The sequence below is a fragment of the Pan paniscus genome, chromosome 8, assembly GCF_029289425.2.
Source record: "Pan paniscus chromosome 8, NHGRI_mPanPan1-v2.0_pri, whole genome shotgun sequence".
In the NCBI taxonomy this organism is placed as follows: Eukaryota; Metazoa; Chordata; class Mammalia; order Primates; family Hominidae; genus Pan; species Pan paniscus.
The window spans coordinates 66,142,043-66,161,727 of record NC_073257.2 but is presented as its reverse complement, the minus strand read 5'-3'; the positions used below and the strand labels follow the sequence as shown (position 1 = coordinate 66,161,727).

Below are 19,685 nucleotides of genomic sequence, written 5' to 3'. Positions count from 1 at the left end.
CAGATTAGAGGAAAATATTTTTATCTTGTGGGATACCACAGAGAGGTTACCATGTAATGTAATGAACAAAATGCTCCATAGCATCTAGAGCACTACTTAGGATATGGTCTGGGTAGAGTCCCTGTGGGTCTGTATTAATGGAGGAAAGAAGTTCAGAACAGTAGGAACTGTATGCCTGTATTTTTATCCCTCCAGCCAGCTGCAATGCCTATTGATTAATTTAGCTAAGCTTTTGTAAAAATATTGATAAGCACTTGGGGTGGAACTCTCTATGATGCTAGATAAATATAAGCCATTTACCTCAACAAAAGCCTGAGTAGGGTTTATAATCATGAAATCTGAAGAGTTCTTGTAACCATCACAACAGGTAGCCAACATTTATGACACACTTCATATTGGTTAGATTTTTGTGCATTTAATGGGTGTAGTCTCCTTAACCTATCACAGAGGACCTTTGAGGTAGGTTTGACTACTTTTCCCACTGTACAGATAAATTCCCTGAAACTCTGAGAAGTTAAGTAATTTCCACAAAGACACAATAGTGGAGGTTTAATTTTAATCTACGTCTACCAGCCACCAGCAGATGGAGTTTCCTCTGTTACACTGCCTCTTAGGAGGCAAACCTAATTAAAAACCCAACCCATCTTTTCTTGGGAGTAAACTGAGCATGCAAAACCAGAAATTCTCATCACATGGTAATTTTAACTCAACTCATTCACACAGACAAATGGGTAATTGAGAATATGGCAGCTGTAATAATTTTAGTGTAAAAAAATAAATAAAAAGCTAAATCAACCATGAGTAAATACCTGTCCCAGCTATAAAACTATCAGTAAACACCTTACACTACAGTTTTTCATAATGCAATTTCTAGTTGAAACTAATTGAAGATGTATATACAGGTAACTGGATAAGGTAATGCTGTAAATTGAAATTTAGAGCATCTACCAAAAATAACTTGGTTCAAGAATAAGTAAGTTAAGCGAACCAATTGTTTATTGACACCCTTAGTTTGTGATTTTAAAATAATGCTATCTGCATAGGAAAAAAAATCAGTTAAATAAACCTTTCAGCATTTATTCTAAGAAGGTTATTTAGATAAACTGTTTTGTGTTGGACATTAATTAGTATGTGGTACTATACTAACATATGTTACATAAAATGTTTGTATTAGCTATATTAACACATTTCTTTAGAAGTTTTCTGTTTTTAAAACTTTTTCTAAAGGTGACATAATTAAATAGACATTAACAGGAGTATGTTAGAGAGCATTCAAAGTGGAACAATACAGCCTTAAAATGTAATTTTTATTCAATAATTGTAATCATCATCCAAATTTATTAACATATTTTTCACTTTTTAGAAGACCAATCAAAGCCAGTTCTCTGTTTTGAGAATGCTCGACATAATCAGATACTGTTTTGCTTCATACTTGATTGTACTATTTGCATTTTAAATATGTATATTGCTACCAAGAAGTCAGATTCAGGGAAATTTTTGGCATTCATTTTTTAATTCTTTTTTTGTTTGTGTGTGTGTGTGTGTGTGTGTGTATACACATACACTATTGATATAACCTAGTTGTACATATTTTTGGGATATATGTGATATTTGGATTCATATATATATAATGTGTACTGATAAATCAGCATAATTGGAATATCCATCAACTCCAATATTTTTCTTTGTATTGGGACCATTACAATTCTTCTTATCTAGCTGTTTTGAAATATACAACACATTATTTTTAACTATAAATTCCCTACCGTACTGTTGAATACTATAACTTATTTATTTTCTCTATCTGTATTTTTGTATCCATTAACCATCTTATCATTATCCCCATCTTTCTTCCCCTCTCAGCCTCTGGTAAGCACCATTCTACTCTCCACCTCCATGAGATCCATTTTTTAGCTCCCACATATGAATGAGAATATGTGATATTTCTTCTTTGCCTGGCTTATTCCACTTTACATAATAACCTTCAGTTTCTTCCATGTTTCTGCAAATGACAGGATTTTGTTCTTTTTATGGCTAAATAATATTTGATGGTATATATATACCGTATTTGCTTTATCCACTCATCTGTTGATAAACATTTTGGTTGATTCCATATCTTGACTACTGCGAATAGTGCTGTGATAAACATAGGCATGCAGATACCTCTTCAATATATTGATTTTCTTTCTTTTGGTTGTATACCTAGCAGTGGGATTACTGAATCATGTTATAGTTCTATTTTTAGTTTTTTGAGGAACCTCCATACTGTTTTCCATAATGGCTGTACTATTTTACATTCCCCCCAAGAATGTATAAATGTTCCTCCTTCTCCATATCCTTACAGCATTTGTTATTTTTTGTTTGTTTGTTTTTTGACGATAGCAATTACAGTTGGGATGAGATAATATTTCATTGTGATTTTGATTTTCATTGCCTTGATGATTAGTGATGTCGAGCATTTTTTCATATGCCTATTGGCTCTTTGTATATCTTCTTTTGAGAATTGTCTATTCAGATCCTTGGCCCATTTTTAAATTGGATTATTTGGTTTTTATCTGTTGAGTTCCTTATATATTCTGGTTATTAATCTCTTGTTGATTGGATAGTTTGCAAATATTTTCTCTTATTCTATAGGTTGTCTCTTTGACAATTGTTTCATTTGCCGTGTAAAAGCTTTTCTGCCTAATGTAATCCCATTTGCCTATTTTTGCTTTCATTGGAAAATTTATATTTCTTTGGAGTCTTACAAAATCTTTGCTCACACCAATGTCCTGAAGTCTCTTCCCAATATTTTCTACTAGTAGTTTTACAGTTTTATGTCTTATGTTTAAGCTTTTAATCCATTTTGAGTGGATTTTTGTACATAGAAAAAGATGGGAATCTATTTTTATTTTTCTGAATATGGATATCCAGTTTCTTATCATCATACATTAAAAATTGTCCTTTCCCCAGTGTATGTTCTTCACATCTTGGTCAAAAATGATTGGCTGTAAGAGTGTGGATTTATTTTGGAGTTTTCTCTTCTGTTTCATTGGTGTACGTGTCTGTTTTTATGATCATATCATGTTTTTTCCAAAAAAGCAAATTTTCTGTTTCTTGATTTTTTGTGTTTTCTTTTTGGTCAAAGTTTTGCTTATATCTGCTCTGATATTTATATTTTATTTCATATGGCTAATAGTCATGGATTGGGTTGTGTCTTTTCTTCTAAATTATTGAGTAGGCTGAGCATTTAATGAACCTTCATGTACTTAAGTTCTTTACTAACTAGTTTTCCTGATTCTACTCAGCCTAGTCTCAACACAGCAACCAGTGTGCCTCCTTTAAATGTAAGGTAGATCATATCATTTTAGTATTTAAAACCAGCAACAGATTCTTATCTCACTCAGAACAAAAAACAATGCTCTTACAAGCCTCAAAGACCCCACGTGATCTGCTCTGGCCACACACTACTACATCAGGACATTTACACAAGCAGTTAGCAATTCTCTTTTCTTAGAACACTCATTCCTAGAATAGCCACAGCACACATTGTTCCCTAAAGTTTTTGCTCAAATATCAAAGTCTCAATGATACTTATTCTGAACACTTTTACCAATTTTATCAATCCATTATCTGTTACTTGTCTTGTTCAATTTGAATGTAAACTCTTCTTTGACATCAAAGATTGTATTTTGTTCACTGATGTATTCCACGTGTCTGGAATGGCTTCTGGCCCAGGATAGGCATTGAATAAACATCTGTTGAAGGAATGAATAAATGAAAATTTTCCTACTTAACACTTCCCTGAGTGAGTTTTGCTATAATTTTATGAAAAGCCCTGAATCCAATTTATTTTTTTTTCATTTTTAAACTAGAAAATATAGATTTATATGAAGACTTTTTTTTTATCACGAAGTTGGGGAGAGGAAATAGGGAGTTAAGGAGATTTTCTAAGAATATGACTATATTGTTCTTTTATTCCCATTATAAAGAAATATAAGCAATATAATATATGAAGAAGAAAGTTATAAAAGGTAAACTCAAAATCATACCATCCAGCTCTAAGCATTATTAACATTACATAAACCTCATTATGGACATCTTTCTTGATATGTGTGTGTATGATACAAATATTATGGGTTAGATAAACATCATTGCAAATCTCTTTTTCTTTGTGTGTGTGGGGGTATATGTATATATGTGAGGAAATTTATATACATATAGGTAATGAATATAGATGTAGAAAATAGTATATAGATATAGATGATAAATGAAAAGATAGATTTTTATGAAATGTGTTCTCAATTAAAAGGTATTTAGTTTTACTTACATTTATAAGAAAAAGATACAGAAGCAGTTAAGATTAGGCTATATCTCTTTTTATCATAAGATATACTTTGTCCCAAAAGATCTTTAAAAGTTTAACAAAAAAATGCTCAAAGTGAAGACATTACTGCATGTTTTAAATGACATAATTTGTTTTTAGACTTCTTTTATTCATGATTCCCTGCTACCATGAAGGAATTGGTACAGTTATATTTTATTCCACATCTATTTTTTTTAGTGAAATGATTCTGCAGTATTGCACTGAAAAATAGAAAAGAACCCAAGCACAATAGATATGTTTCTTCACTGTAGGATCACACACAATTAATCTATGCATATATGAAGGATTTCCTTGGAACATGTCAAATCAATGCCAAAATGCACTGGAGAAGGCATAAATTGTTAGACCAAAGTATTGGGACAGAGAGCCATCTATTGCATTGTATTTAACTATGTACTCCTGTTTGCGTTTTGATTTGTGAACTGATTGATTATACTAGTGAGAAGTATACTTTCCTATTCCACAAATTAATTAAAGGCCTTGAATGAATTGGAGACAAGGAAGAAGCTTATTAATGGAAATATTTCCGTCAAATTAATAAAAATAAGATTCATTTTGTTGAATAGTTACTATGTGCTAGGAACTGTGTAAAAGCTTTATTTCACTGAATACACATTCAACCCCATGTGGTACATTATTTCCTTGTTTTCTATTTAAGGAAACATGGCCAGATGTGATGCTCATGCCTGTAATCCCAGCACTTTGAAAGGCCAAGGCGGGCGGATCACTTGAGGTCAGGAATTTGAGACCAGCCTGACCAACATGGTGAAACACTGTCTCTACTAAAAAATACAAAAATTAGCCAGGTGTGGTGGTGCATGCCTGTAATCCAGGCGTGAGACAGGAGAATCCCTTGAACCCGGGAGGTGGAGGTTGCAGTGAGCCGAGATTGCCCCATTGCACTCCAGCCTGGGCGACAGAATGAGACTCCATCTCAAAAAGCAAACAAACAAACCTGAGACTTTGAGAGCTTAAGATTACTTGTCTAAGGTTATGCAATTGAAAAGCAAAGGAAATTAAAATTGAAGCCAGCCAGACATCTGTACTCCTCAACATTATATCATTATTGTTTGTGCCTCCTACAAAATGTCAAGAGTATAATATGGTTTGACTCCGAGGCCTCTCTTATTTTTGTTAAATGAGCATAAATCTCTCAGGAAAAAAATTCTGAAAAACACAGTCCAAATGATGTTAGACTAGTCTGTGTCTCTCAGTACCTCCATTATCTTCAGGTTCCCGGGGTTGTTTTTTTTTGTTTTGTTTTTTGTTTTTTGTTTTTTGTTTTTCCCTTTGGAGATAAAATCTTGCTCTGTCGCCCAGGCTGGAGTCACTGCAACCTCCCCCTCCCTGGTTCAAGCGATTCTTCTGTTTCATCTCCCGACTAGCTGGAATTGCAGGCATTCAACTATTAACTGATATTTTCCAAGTGAATTTGCTCCTCCTCCTTTTTTACACATCATCTTTTCTTAGTCTACTTCAAGGATATCATCAGAAAAGAAATTGCGAAGCCGAGAGACCAGTGGGCGTGGAGTGGTGACAGAAAAGGAAAATAATGAATAGTACTTCAATAAGACAGACTTCAACAGTACTGGGTTACAAACATTTAAAAACAAGCAAGCAAACATTTCACTATAATTGGTAGTGTCTCCTGGCATGCACTGGTAGAGCCATTTCCTCCAAAGTTTAGTAACCTCATTGTTCTAATAACAAGGCAAACCAAGCACATACAAGACTCTTAAGGCAATATACTTTCAGTCGAGCAAGAAATATGTCAATTGTGGCATTAGAAGCAAAAGTTATTTTCTGATGTATCAAAGGACTTTAGAATATATTGCCCTTCTCCCCCTAAAAAAACCTCAAAATATAGACTCAGAAAAGAGCATTGAGTCTACAAATTTTAGAATATTTATCATATATAGTAATTAAAATTATTTAAATTTAAACATCTGTAAATACTGAATTATATGCTCTTAATATTTATATACTTGGGTTAATAATATAAAGTTTTTAATAAGGAATGAGACATTTGGGAAATGGTAATAATTCATACTTTCAATTAAAATCCAGTGATGAGATGGGAAAATTACTTATTGATTAATATTGTCTCTGCTTTTTAAATTAAATATCACTAATTTATACCAGATGGTATATGTTGTTTTTATTCACCTAAATAGTGTCTGAGATTTGCATGCCATATTTTTATCTTAACGTGGTAATCCTGCCATTGCAAAATATCTCCACATTCTCCCATTGCTGTGATTCTGCAAGGATTTTTATACCTTTGGGAAAACAGGCATCCTAGTCCTGCTTCTTAGCATATAGCTACGTGTCATGTGTCACAGACTTTAGTGGGAGATGTAATTTATGACACCAACCATGTGAAGTCAAGGGTTCTAAGACCCCATGCCTCCTATAAAGCATAGACAGCTTTATTTGTACAGCATATTTGGCATTTCTCATGTAAAAGCTCAAATGGTATCATAAATTCAAAAAGCCTAAAGTTAAATAGGACATGGTTGGTGACCTTTTCTACCGTATTCAGCTTCTAGCATCATTGGGAGCTAAATGCTGAAAAAATATAGAGAATGTTTTTCAAGGGTTTATATTCAGTAAACATTAACAAAAAACTAGGCTGTCATCATTTTTCATTTACTAAATGTCTTTTCAAGTTAAGAGTAATTTTTTACTCCCAGAAAGCCCATTGGACTGTCATGTTTGTACTTTGTTTGATTTATAGGATCTTGGATCGCTATGTTCAGGAACAAATTCCTGGTGCCAAGGTCGTAGTGGAGTCCATTGGAGCTCGCCGGCATGGAGATGCCTTTTCCCTAGAAGATTACACCAGATGTGACTTGACTGTCTATGCAATTGACCCCCAAACCAACAGAGCCATCGATAGAAATGAGCTTTTTAAGTAAGTGCTTTTTGTTATCTGTAACAGCTCTTTGGTTACAATAGCAACCATAGATGATTCTGATTTGAGGCTATAAGTACTTAAAGTTTAAAACCCACCAAATAGTTACTGAAAGTGAAGTGTAAGCAAAGAACCTGAAACAATACCTAGGATTCTCATGCCTTAAAGTTTTCAGGTCTAAGTGTGGGCTACAGTGACTTCAGAGGGCCCATTTTCTTTATGGGCATCAGATGACCTTTTGTACTTAAGAACAAGGAACAGCTCCTTGAAATCCCCTGCTGCCAGCTCCTCACTCTTGCTCAAGGGCACTGGCTATTAATGAGGAAAGCACAGATTCTTAAAGTGGCAGTTTTTCTGCAATGATTTTCATATGCTTGCATTTTAAGAAGAAATCCACCTTTCTTACAGGTCTACTAAATCAGCAAAAATCAATATCTGTTTTTTTCTTTAACTTACAGGTGGAGAGCAGGTGGGATAATCATTCCCATTTAAGTTCATGCTCTATGTGAAATTTCATCCTAGCAGGAACTTAAATATTTGAGTTATAAATCCTAAAAATAAATAAAGTGCAGAATCTTAAAGAAAATCCTGCTACTTACTTTCTTTGGATGTTATTCGAGCACACTTAAATACTTAAAAAAAAAAAATTGTTAACAGAATTTTCTTTACTCTGGTGACACCTAGTGTCCAACTGGGTCTTGGAATGAAATTCTATCTCAATGAAATATTTTTAGTTAAAAATATATATTGATATACAATCATAATAGTTTATATGTGCCTGTATATATAGTCATGCCGAACTCTATATATGAAACATCATAATTTAGTTTTTCTTTGTCTATACTTTTTAAACAGCATATAAATATATCCATATACACATTTACAAATATATCTATATTATGTGTATGTAAATTTATTTATTTTGTAAATATCTATTCAATTTTTATTCAAATTAATAAATTCTGAATTTAGTTTTATTTTAAATGTGTTCATCGACAAAATTTCATCACTTCTATTTTGGCAATAATAAAATAATGATTTAATATCAGCTAAAATTTTTTAAAAGCCATAATTATTTAACATGTTACTCATCAATTCTTTTTTTTTTTTTTTTTTTTTTTTTTTTTTTTTGAGACGGAGACTGACTCTGTGCCCCAGGCTGGAGTGCAGTGGCGCAATCTCGCTCACTGCAAGCTCCACCTCCCGGGTTCACACCATTCTCCTGCCTCAGCCTCCTGAGAAGCTAGGACTACAGGCGCCCGCCACCACGCCCAGCTAATTTTTTGTATTTTTAGTAGAGACAGGGTTTTACCATGTTAGCCAGGATGGTCTCTATCTCCTTACCTCGTGATCCGCCCGCCTTGGCATCCCAAAGTGCTGGGATTACAGGCGTGAGCTACCGCGCCCGGCCTCATCAATTCATTTTTAATAGATATTTGGACCATGTGCAAAACAGGATACTAACCATGGAGGAAATATAGATGAATGAAGTAATAGCTCGCACTCTGATTTTATAGTCACCACCAAAATGAAGCAACATTTAGATCTACCAAGCCAATTTTTTGTAAGTTTTATTAATTTAAAAAGTTTATTAATTTAAAAAGTTTAGGAATAAACTTCCAAAGTAATTCATATATATTCTTTCAATTGTCAGAAAATCAACACATTTCTTTTTTATGTGAATCTACCTGCATTCTGTGTTTTTTGCATACATTAGTTTTGTTTTTAAATTTCACGATTGATTGAGTTTAGGGTGTTTTTACCTGAATATAAAAATATGTATTATATTTGGGCTAACTTTAAAGAGTAAAATAATGGTGATTAGAATTTGAATTTAACTAGCAAACCTTCTAGAGATTAAATATTTGGGGAAAAAAAGCCACTTGGGTTTCAACTGACACCATGAAATACAAGATGAACATCTTTAATTAATTCTAAATAAGTTTTTCCAAACCTAAATTATATTATGGACAGTAAACATCTAAATTCAATAAAATAACTATCATAGCCAGCAGGCAAGGAAAAAACAGAATATATATAAATCATAAAATAAATTTTTGGCCGGGCACGGTAGCTCACGCCTGTAATCCCAGGACTTTGGGAGGCCAAGGTGGGTGGATCACGAGGTCAGGAGATCGAGACCATCCTGGCTAACACGGTGAAACCCCGTCTCTACTAAAAATACAAAAAATTAGCCGGGCATGGTGGCGGGCGCCTGTAGTCCCAGCCACTTGGGAGGCTGAGGCAGGAGAATGGCGTGAACCCAGGAGGCCGAGCATGCAGTGAGCGAGATCATGCCACTGCACTCCATCCTGGGCAAGAGAGCAAGACTCTGCCTCTAAATAAATAAATAAATAAATAAATAAATAAAAAATATATTTTTATATTGAAGAAAAGATAGAATAGCCATGAAATATGAAAATTTTGCCTTAGCAGTCTTCACCTTGAAGTATTATAGTAAGCTTAGAGTCACTGGTCTATTTGAAACTCTAGAATTGTTTCTTGAAAGATTTTATAATAAAATTGTATACACATACATATACATGTGTATATGCGTGCGTGTGTGTGTGTGTGTGTGTGTGTGTGTGTTTTCCAAGGCTGATAATGCCAGTGCCCAAGTATTGGTATCTATTCTGTAGTTGTGAGAGTTATTGGTTATTTAGTTTTTAACACTGCATAAATATACTAGAACATTAAGATGCCGGTCCAGGTCAATGGAAGTGTTCTTTCAATTTCCTTTCACCTTAAAATCTAAGCTTCTGAGGATGTTGGAATGCTCAGGTCAAAGGATTAGAAATCATCATAATAATAATTTGTCCTGGGAACTTACTTTGATTTGAAAAAATATATTTTGGCAATCAAAAATAAAAAAGCTCATAAATGCATAGACAGGACTGGAATGACTTTTAGTGATATGTTAATAACTTATTTTGTTTGGCCAGCTTATCGGTATTTTAATTTTTTTATTTTTGGTTACCTGAATTGCTTAGATTTTATGCAATAATTATATATTACTCTTATCCTGCTTTTTTATCCTTGTAGTTCTCAACTCTTTGGAGCTGCATTTTTTTGTGAGTTTGATTTTGAGTTTTTTCTTTTTTTATTTCTGGAATATTCTCAGACATTTTTTCTAATATTTCTTATGCCCATTTTCTCTTTATTCCTTTTCTGGGATTCCAATTACAATTTGATTTTTCTCATAATTTTGTTCCGTTCTGACTCTGCTCCCCTCCCCCGCCCACATAGACACACAGTTTTTTCTTTGTATTTTAGTGTGAATAATATTTACTGCCCTATTTTTGAATTCACTGATTCATCTGTGTTAGCCTATTGATGAGCTCACTGAAGAAATTCTTCATCTTTTTATCTTTTTAGAAAGATATTTCTAGCATTTCTATTAGATTATTTCTTATTTCCACCACTCTACTGAATTTCTCCATCGCTTCAGGCATGTTTGTGCTTTCTGCTATTTTGCAATGTATTAATCAGAGTTGAATCAGAGTTCCTGTCTGACAGTTCCAATATCTGGGTTATCTCTATCTGGCTCTGTTACTTCATTTCTTGAAAATGGTTGTTTTATATTTTGTAGGCTTTTTGTGTCCTACTTGATTGAATGCCAGACATGGTGTGGAAGAACAGTAAGAAGTGAGGTAAATAGAGTTTATGCCTGTAAATGGACATTACAGGCATTTACTCTGTTAAGTAAAGCTATTCAGGAATTATTTGGATTTTGCTGTTGCAATTATTACTTCCACTGTGCCAAAAGCTTCAAATTCTTCTATTGGTGGAATGGTGTCAACTCAGTCTTAGAATAGAGGCTGCGTGCTGTAGGGTTTTCTCAGTCTTCTTACTCAGTCCTCAGCTCTCAGTGCTCTCTATATGCTTGTGCCACAGAAGAGGTTTCTGCCCACACTCTGATCTGTCCCACAGTGTTAGACTGCTCCTCCTTGCTGCTGGGTTCCACTCTTATAAGGAAGAGGTGGGTCATGGAATAGGGGTTCCTCTGTTCTCCTTGTACAGCCTGCATGTGTAAGCCTTGGTATGGGCTTTCTCAAGATTTTTTCCCCCTCTTTCTTATGGCATCATGGCAGCCATCCTCTGCTTCACATTTACAGGGGGTCTTGGGTGCAAGAGAATTTTCTGCCCCTTCTCAATCCATAGTAGACCTCTACTTTGTATTGGTGCAAGATCTTACGCCTGAGAGGACTTCCTGCTCCTCCCCCAGGGGTAGGGGATTTTTGCTCATACCTCTTTTCCAGAAGCAGTAGACCTTTGCCTGAGCACCAGGGATGGGCACACTTCCTCCTCCTCCCTCTAATACTTACGGCCCTTGTTTCATCTGAGATAAAGGTCTGGGGAATTGCACAAGGGTTGCTGCCTGTGCACCAGCCTTAGCTGATTTGTTCCTATTCTTACACCATGAAGGAATATTCTCTTGTGTCCTGCCTTGTCCCCCAATCTATCTTACAGAAATCTACGCAAAGAAGTTTTCGAATGAGGGGAGACTCCCCTTGTGTTTGTGGGTGTCTATAATTCTAACCTTATTTATTACAATTTTAGCTGTTTTGTTTTGTTTTTTTGTAGAGACATGGTCTCACTTTATTGCCCAGGCTGCTGTCAAACTCCTGAGCTCAAGTAATCATCCCACCTCAGCCTCCCAATGTGTTGAGATTACAGGCATGAGCCACCGTGCCCAGCCTATGGCAGCCACTTTTAACCTTTTCTGCCAAAGGTGAAACAATGTATGGTCACATCTCACCATGAAATTATCCTAATTGTCACTCAATGGAATTTGGTTTTTTTTGCTCACATTGTGACTTCAGCTCAAGGAAATTTATGATTTTAGTATAACCTGGCACTTTTTTGTCATTTTGTTGTTGCTGTTAATAGCCATATTCTCTTGTGGCTTTCTGCATTCTACACAAAACAGAACACATTACTTTAAAATATAGTTTAATTAAAATTTAAAAATAAGCAAATACATTTTAGCTTGTTTATCTGTCTTATATCCAGCCTATTTAAAAACAGTATGTCCAAATAGTAAGAGAAAGATGGAGAAGGCAGAAAAAGACTTTATACACTGCCTTTAAACCACAATGTTTAAAAACACACTTAGATCTTAAACGGTATCTGATTAACAGGCTCTGATAAAGCATCTTTCAATGTTCTAAGTAAAAAACTATACATATAAATTCAAAATACTGAAAATCCAAATCAATGGAATACTAATTATTAGAATCTAGTTAAACAGTTATGAAACTGTGAAAAGAAAATAGTTGATGATCTAACCATGATTTGCTTGATTAAGCAGAACAATCTTATACAGTGTAATGAATGTAGGTAGATATGTTAACCACTGCCCACTCTGTAAGCCTAAATTGTGTACCTACAAAGGAAATAGACAGTTGTCCCTCTACTCTCTAGAGTACAATCTCCTGCTCACCCTTTACTTATTTCTACATTCATATGTACATTGCAGTATCAAAATCATCATCATCAAGGTAATCAGTCATGAAGGTGAGATGCAGGGTAGATTGTTGATTATGTATTTATTAATTATATGCTGAATAACACAACATTAGGCCCCATATCCATCAATGGAGGCAGAAATACATGTTTGCATGTGCTTGAGAAAATAATAAGACACGACATTGGTTTAGCAACGTATCTCATTTCAGGATAACATAGCAGTAATCAATTCATGTTGGCTACATCCTGGGAAGGGACCTGTATACCCTGCCCTTAGAATTACAAAAGGTTTGCATATAGTAACTAACTGAGTACACTGTAGATGAAAATGATGAGAAAAAAAAAAAACACACGTTTCTGTGTTGATGCTGGATTTGGGCAGATCTATCTCTTTTTTAGGATAAGTAAGCAGTGGAAAAACGGGATCAGCAATAAATACTAAAAAACAAAATAAATATGGAAAATCAGGAGATAATAACCTGATGACCCAGAGGGAGAATATGTAACTCTGGAAATTTTCTCCTACAGAAACCATTGGAAAACAGTTTAACATTTTTAGTAGAAAACAGAATGGTATGGATTGGTGAAATGGTGTGTGTGTTTTACATGGCTTGAGTCCTTCTCCTGTTTCTGGTAAAAGAATTGCACTTTCTCTCGTGAGAATTGACCCTTTCCTACACGGTGGTAGTCTTTAATCTAAAGTGCCTTCCCCTCAGTCCAACTGGAGTATAGCAGTCAACCCTCTTCTGTGGTTTTGCTTTCTTCAGTTTCAGTTACCAATGGTACAATACAATAAGATATTGACAGAGACAGAGAGAAACCACATTTGCATAACTTTTATTACACTATAGTTCTATAATTGTTCTATTTTGTTATTAGTTATTGTTGTTAATATCTTACTGTGCCTAATTTATAAATTAAATTTTATCTCCTAAAATCAATTGAGCACCTGGATTCAACCTTTCCTGAAATGAGAAGGCATGTGAAAATTAAATTGACAACATGAAGTGTATCCATTGAAAATGTATGCAATATTAAGAAAAAGGAAAAAACTTATAAATAATAAAAGAGATCAAAATATATTGATAGGACGATTAAAATACAACCTGATAATGACAGTTATTTCTGAGGTTAAAATTGTAGTATTTATAACAGAAGCAAAAAATCGAAAAAAGAATTCAAGAGTTTATTATATTACATGCAAAAATCAATGGAAAGGTAGCCATGTTTCTTTGAATAGTATCTGAATATGTTTAAAAATCACTGAAACAGAAATAAAAATATCTTACTCATAAAGGAACAAAAATTAGGTAAGCCCTGCATATCTCATTTGCATGATAAAATGACAAAAGGCAATGGAAGCAATTTTGCTGTTTTGTAAGGGATAATGTTATGACTCAAGAATTTTTACCCAGACAAGTTGTTTTAAATACACAAAGTAAAGAAAGATAGTCTAGATCAGGTGTGGGTTCAAAAGTGATCCATCCTTCTAGTAAAAAATTGTTTATGACATCACATTGATAAGTGAAAATAAGTATCTAAGTAATAGGGCTCTTGCAGTGTAAAAAGACTAACAAATCTTACTTTAGAGAGTTTGGATATGAAATCCAGGAATCCAATAGAATTTTGATCTGTCAACTGAACTCCACATTGTAGGGGTATATTCTTCCCTTCAATTATTGATCCTCTTCTGGATCTGATTCTTCCTTGTTCTAATAATATAGTTCCTGTGAAGCAATTCTTGATCTATGCGTCATTTAGAATCTCTTCCTTTATCTAATAAACAATTCAAACAAAAAGTTTCACTATTCTATTTCTAGTAATCATAAAAATGGCTAATTTTTTATTTTCTTTTAACGTGTAACAATGAGCTTGGAAAATTGCTATAAAAAGTACATTTTTAATCTATAAAAGCATATCTGTTTAAAAAAAGCAAAAAAGCATTCTAATTGCCACATGTGTGATATGAATTAGTTTATGAGTTACATATGTGATGGAATTCATATGTGATACCAGGCACTTCTATTTTTAAGCAATGAACAGTATGTTAACGGGATTTAAAATCAGCATGGTCACTCTGAATATTAAAATTAAATGTCTCAAAAGGGCATAAATTAGACTGAAAAAAGTACACAAGCATGGCATTGATTATATTTTGATAATGAAATTTAGGGCCATTTTAATTTTTTCTTTTGCATTTTTTGGTGTTTTCTGTATTTTTCAACATGAGCACTTTATATATGCAGTATACTCAAGTATATAAAATATTTAATATCACCCCTCCAAAAAAAATTAGACTTAAATATACCAAGATGTTAGAAGTGATTATGACTGTCTGTAGATCATGGGACTATGAGTAATTGTGTTTTTCTTGAATTATTTTTGTTTTCCAATATTCTATAGTAAGACGTTTGACCTTTATGGTGTTGTTGTATTAAGAACACAGTTGTTGCATCAATATGTAGCACTTATAAGGGACTGTTCAAAAGTTCCCAATGAATTGTTTAAAAAATCACCTGCTAATTACGATATTAAATACATAACAAATTTTTTCAATCTCATAAGATTAGGAATAATTATTATGTGATTCTCTTCCAAAATTCAAGACTCATAGTTGGAATTGCATTATTTAGAGGAAGGAATTACATTGACTACCACTTCCTGTCATTCTTACAACACTGATATACTACCTGCATCATTTATTTAGTCTTTTTTTCCTAGGCAGAAAGGCCTTTTAGATGTCTTCACCCTTTGACCATAAAACATTCTTTTGGTTTGAAACTTGAGAATGTTTACTTTTAAGATGGTGTTATGGCAAACAAATACAGAGTTTGAGTCTGAAAACTTAGTTTGGTGCCTCAGAGTTGTTTTTATAACTGTATAGCTTTTTGGCCTGCAATAAATCAGTATTGTAATGTTTGATCTTTACAGGGTTATTCTAAGGACCCAAGGAGATAAAATGCATAAATATAATGTTAAACTATGGTATATAATTTAGGATATTATATTTTATTCCATCTAAAATTTTGTTAAATTATTTTGACACAGTAATATTAAGCTTAATGATACGGATAATTAGATTTTTTAAGTCTATAAGCATATCAAGAGCTGTGTTTTAAAATATTTTTGATATTTCTATACAGATGTGTAATTACTCCTCTTCTTTATTGCTTATGCTTTTTATATATGCTTTTCTTATTATTCATGAGACTTCTGACTCAGCTTGTGTTTCAATTAGAGAAAATATTGAAAGATCTTACAAAAAGATTTTATTTTTAAAATGCTCTTTCTCTGCTAGCATCATTAATTTTACTATTTATCTAACAATAAAGATTTTTGGATGGCAAACTACTTGATATCAATAAAGACTTTCAGCCGTATTATGGGGAAGGAGGACGCATTCTGGAGATCCGGACTCCAGAGGCAGTGACCAGCATTAAAAAGAGAGGAGAAAGTCTAGGATACACAGAAGGGGCCTTGTTGGCTCTGGCCTTCATCATCATCCTCTGCTGCATTCCTGCCATCTTGGTGGTTTTGGTCAGCTACAGACAGTAAGTATTCAAGGATGGTAAACCTGGATAGTTCCTCAGAAGTCATTGCAGAAAAACATCTCTGGTAACATGGCTTTGCATTGTAAAATATTGATGGTGCAACTACTCTCAGATTGCTTTATCTGTCTGTCTATCTCGTACGAAATGATTTTCTTCAAAAGGAAAACAGTACAAACTCCCAGTACATTTTTCACTGATGGCCCAATATTCCTGTGATTCTAATTCGGTCTCTTTCAATAGAAATATCACTTTAGTTCCTGTGGCTTTGTTTATGCTCTTCTTTTGTTTAAGAGCCAACTTGGGAGAGAAGGTAACAGGTATCCTGGGGTAAAAGCAATGGAATGCCATATGCAGATACCCACTCTGCCCAGCTCCAAAGGAAGGTCAATAACTTCGCGACATTGTCATGATAGGTTTTTATCCAAACTGTTAAATTTGCCTTTGTGCAAATGATCACAGTGTTAGCAAAAGCATTGTAAAATCATAGCATATAAGATGTAATTTTCTATGTGGTTTCTTCCTTCCTGGGTGCTTTGCCAGAGTTTTTAGTGTAATATTTGACAGCATGTTCTGGCTGTGCAGGCTCTTAATTTTTCTGGTTCCTGCAGGCAAGTGCATTCATTGACAATGTCCATATTTTAAAATTGTATTTATCTAGAGTAGTCAAGTAATTATCACTAATTTAAACATCCATATTTGAAGTAGGTTAGTAATATATTCTTTGACACTAGGTCTGGGGAAGCTTTGTGATAGAGAGCCACACATTTTAAGTATATTTCTATAGACAATGACTTGAAAAAATTGGGGAGCTGATTAAGAAGAGAAGTAGCCCTGAGTGTGCCACAAAAAGAAAATAAATAGCAGACAGGAATAATAAATCATGTAAATTACTTTATGTAGTAAACAATAAGAAATAATGGTAGAACTGCTATTCATCATTTAAACTGCCTACAGAGGAAATACTAAAATAGTTCTTATGTATTCTTTACTTTTTATTTTTTTTTCCTGGAGACGGAGTCTGGCTCTGTTGCCCAGGCTGGAGTGCAGTGGTGTGATCTCAGCTCACTGCAACCTCTGCCTCCAAGGTTCAAGCTGTTCTCCTGTGTCAGCCTCCTGATTAGCTGGGATTACAGGCATGCGCCACCACACCTGGCTAATTTTTGTATTTTTAGTAGAGACAGGGTTTCACCATGTTGGTCAGGCTGGTCTCAAACTCCTAACTTCGTGATCCGCCCACCTTGGCCTCCCAAAGTGCTGGGATTACAGGCGTGAGCCACCGTGCCCAGCCAATAGTCCTTATGTATTCTTAAACTGTCATCTTTGTTCTCAAATACTTAAAATTTTCTTGTGAATTGAATAAGGTAAGGTAATTCCAACCTGAAAATCCAAATGTATGCTCTGAATGAACTTTGCTATGAATGGAAACTAAAGAGCAAATATGAAAAAAAGTATCATGAATTTGTTACCCAGAAGTAGGACCTTCCAATTCTAGCTTCGTTTTCAAAGTGAGGCCAAGAGTATAACTAGGGCTTGCTGCATGACTCCATTCCTTTAATATTTTTCAAGCAGGTCATTACTTTTCAAGTAATTCCAACCTGAAACTACAGAAATATTTTCTACCTCAAAAGCAATGTGAAGTTGCAAATACAGCATTAAGGTTGATATACTGGAGCTTAATGTATCCTTAACCAATCAATTGATATGCTAAATCTAAAGCTGATGAACAAAATTAATACTGAACAAATTGTTTTAAATTATTAAGCCATCAACCCATTATTAATTATAATGTTAAATCCATTCCGTATTACCAGTTATCTTTTTACACTTAACTATTTTCCAAAGGAGCTTTATTATATCCTGCTAGCAAGAAAATCAGTGAGAAAAATTCTTGTATTTGGCACAGTATGCAATGATCAAAACTGAAGCGCTCTGGATGTTATACACGGTAGTCTGAAATACAACAAATACTTGAGATGTTTAATATTTAAATAATTTATAGATGCATTATTTAATTCTCCTTTAGTTTGATAATCAGCTCAATACCATATGAATTTAGTTACTGCTTTTTATAGATTAACATAATTAAGCAAAATGAGTTTTTCTCTGCTCACATAGCAAAGTAAAATTCTAATATTTAAAGACCTAACATTTGTACCCATTTGTACCTTGATATTTGCTTGCAAATAAGGTAAGAATGAATAGCTATCCTTTTATATAATGATATGCCTTTGAACTTTTCTATGAATGGAAACTAAAAAGCAAATATGTAAAAACTGTCATAAATTTATTACCCAAGAGTAGGACCTTCCAATTCTAGCTTCAGCTTCAAAGTGAAGCCAAGAGTATAATCAGGGCTTGCTACCTCACTCCATTCCTGTAATATTCTTCAAGCAGGGTAAACCAAGAAGCCAATTATAAAGGTCAAGTCATCTTTAATATTCCATTTTTCCACTAGAGTTGAAATTCTCATATTTACATTTTAATCCAGTTTTATTCCATGTAGTTCATTTCTTTATTTTTCTGTAATGGATATTTTAATGGCTTGAATGACTCTAACGGTAACGATACTATTTTCACCTTTCGTATTGATATACTTAGTTTTCTTAGTCTGTCATTAACTCTGTCATTATGAATTTAACGTATAAATTATTCATGATTTAGAATAAATCAGATGTTAAAATGTTATTAATGCAATAGTTCTAATGTAGCTTTCTATTTTTCTTACTCATTGCTTTCCCAAACAGGTTTAAAGTGTAAGTATAATTAACATTTTACACATCCTTTTCATCTAATAGGAAAAGAGAAACCCGAGATTATATCAATCAACTCAGCCTGCTCAGAACCACATCTTATTCCCTTGTTTTGCGTTTGTAATAGTTTATTTCTTGGTTTGATATATATAGAATTGAGCTGATTTTAGACAATTGGACGTAACTTGCATAAATGTGAAAAAGATAGTTTGCCTATAGCTTCCATCCTGTAACATCTTGGTTTTGAGGAAGAAATTAATCATCAGTGTCCAGGAAATCCAAAAACAGCAGTGTAGCTGTAACATGAGAATCACAGGCATTCCTAGGAATTTTTTTTTTTTTTTTTTTTTTTTTTGAGACGGAGTTTTTGCTCTTGTTGGCCAGGATGGAGTGCAATGGCGTGATCTGGGCTCACTGCAACCTCCGCCTCCCGGGTTCAAGCGATTCTCCTGCCTCAGCCTCCCCAGTAGCTGGGATTACAGGCATGAGCCACCGTGCCCGGCCTAGGCATTCCTAGGAATCTTAAAGGATATACAAGCTAACCAAATTTCCCTTGTACATGTGTGTACAGCCTCTGTGAAATAACGTCAAAAATGTTTCAAATCATTTCAAATAACTTTAAAAAAGGCAAATAA

General features: G+C 34.0%; 1 protein-coding gene across 2 annotated transcripts in view; it reads left to right on the top strand.

The window, feature by feature from the left end:
* Window positions 1–19,685, top strand: part of PCDH15 (protocadherin related 15) — a 1,779,889-nt gene that overhangs the window by 1,739,396 nt on the left and 20,808 nt on the right. For both annotated transcript variants that reach the window (XM_055092816.2, XM_057298896.1), the window contains 2 exons: window positions 7,104–7,280; window positions 16,082–16,300. In XM_055092816.2, the coding sequence (XP_054948791.1) occupies window positions 7,104–7,280; window positions 16,082–16,300 (396 nt within the window). The remainder of the gene's footprint in view (window positions 1–7,103; window positions 7,281–16,081; window positions 16,301–19,685) is intronic.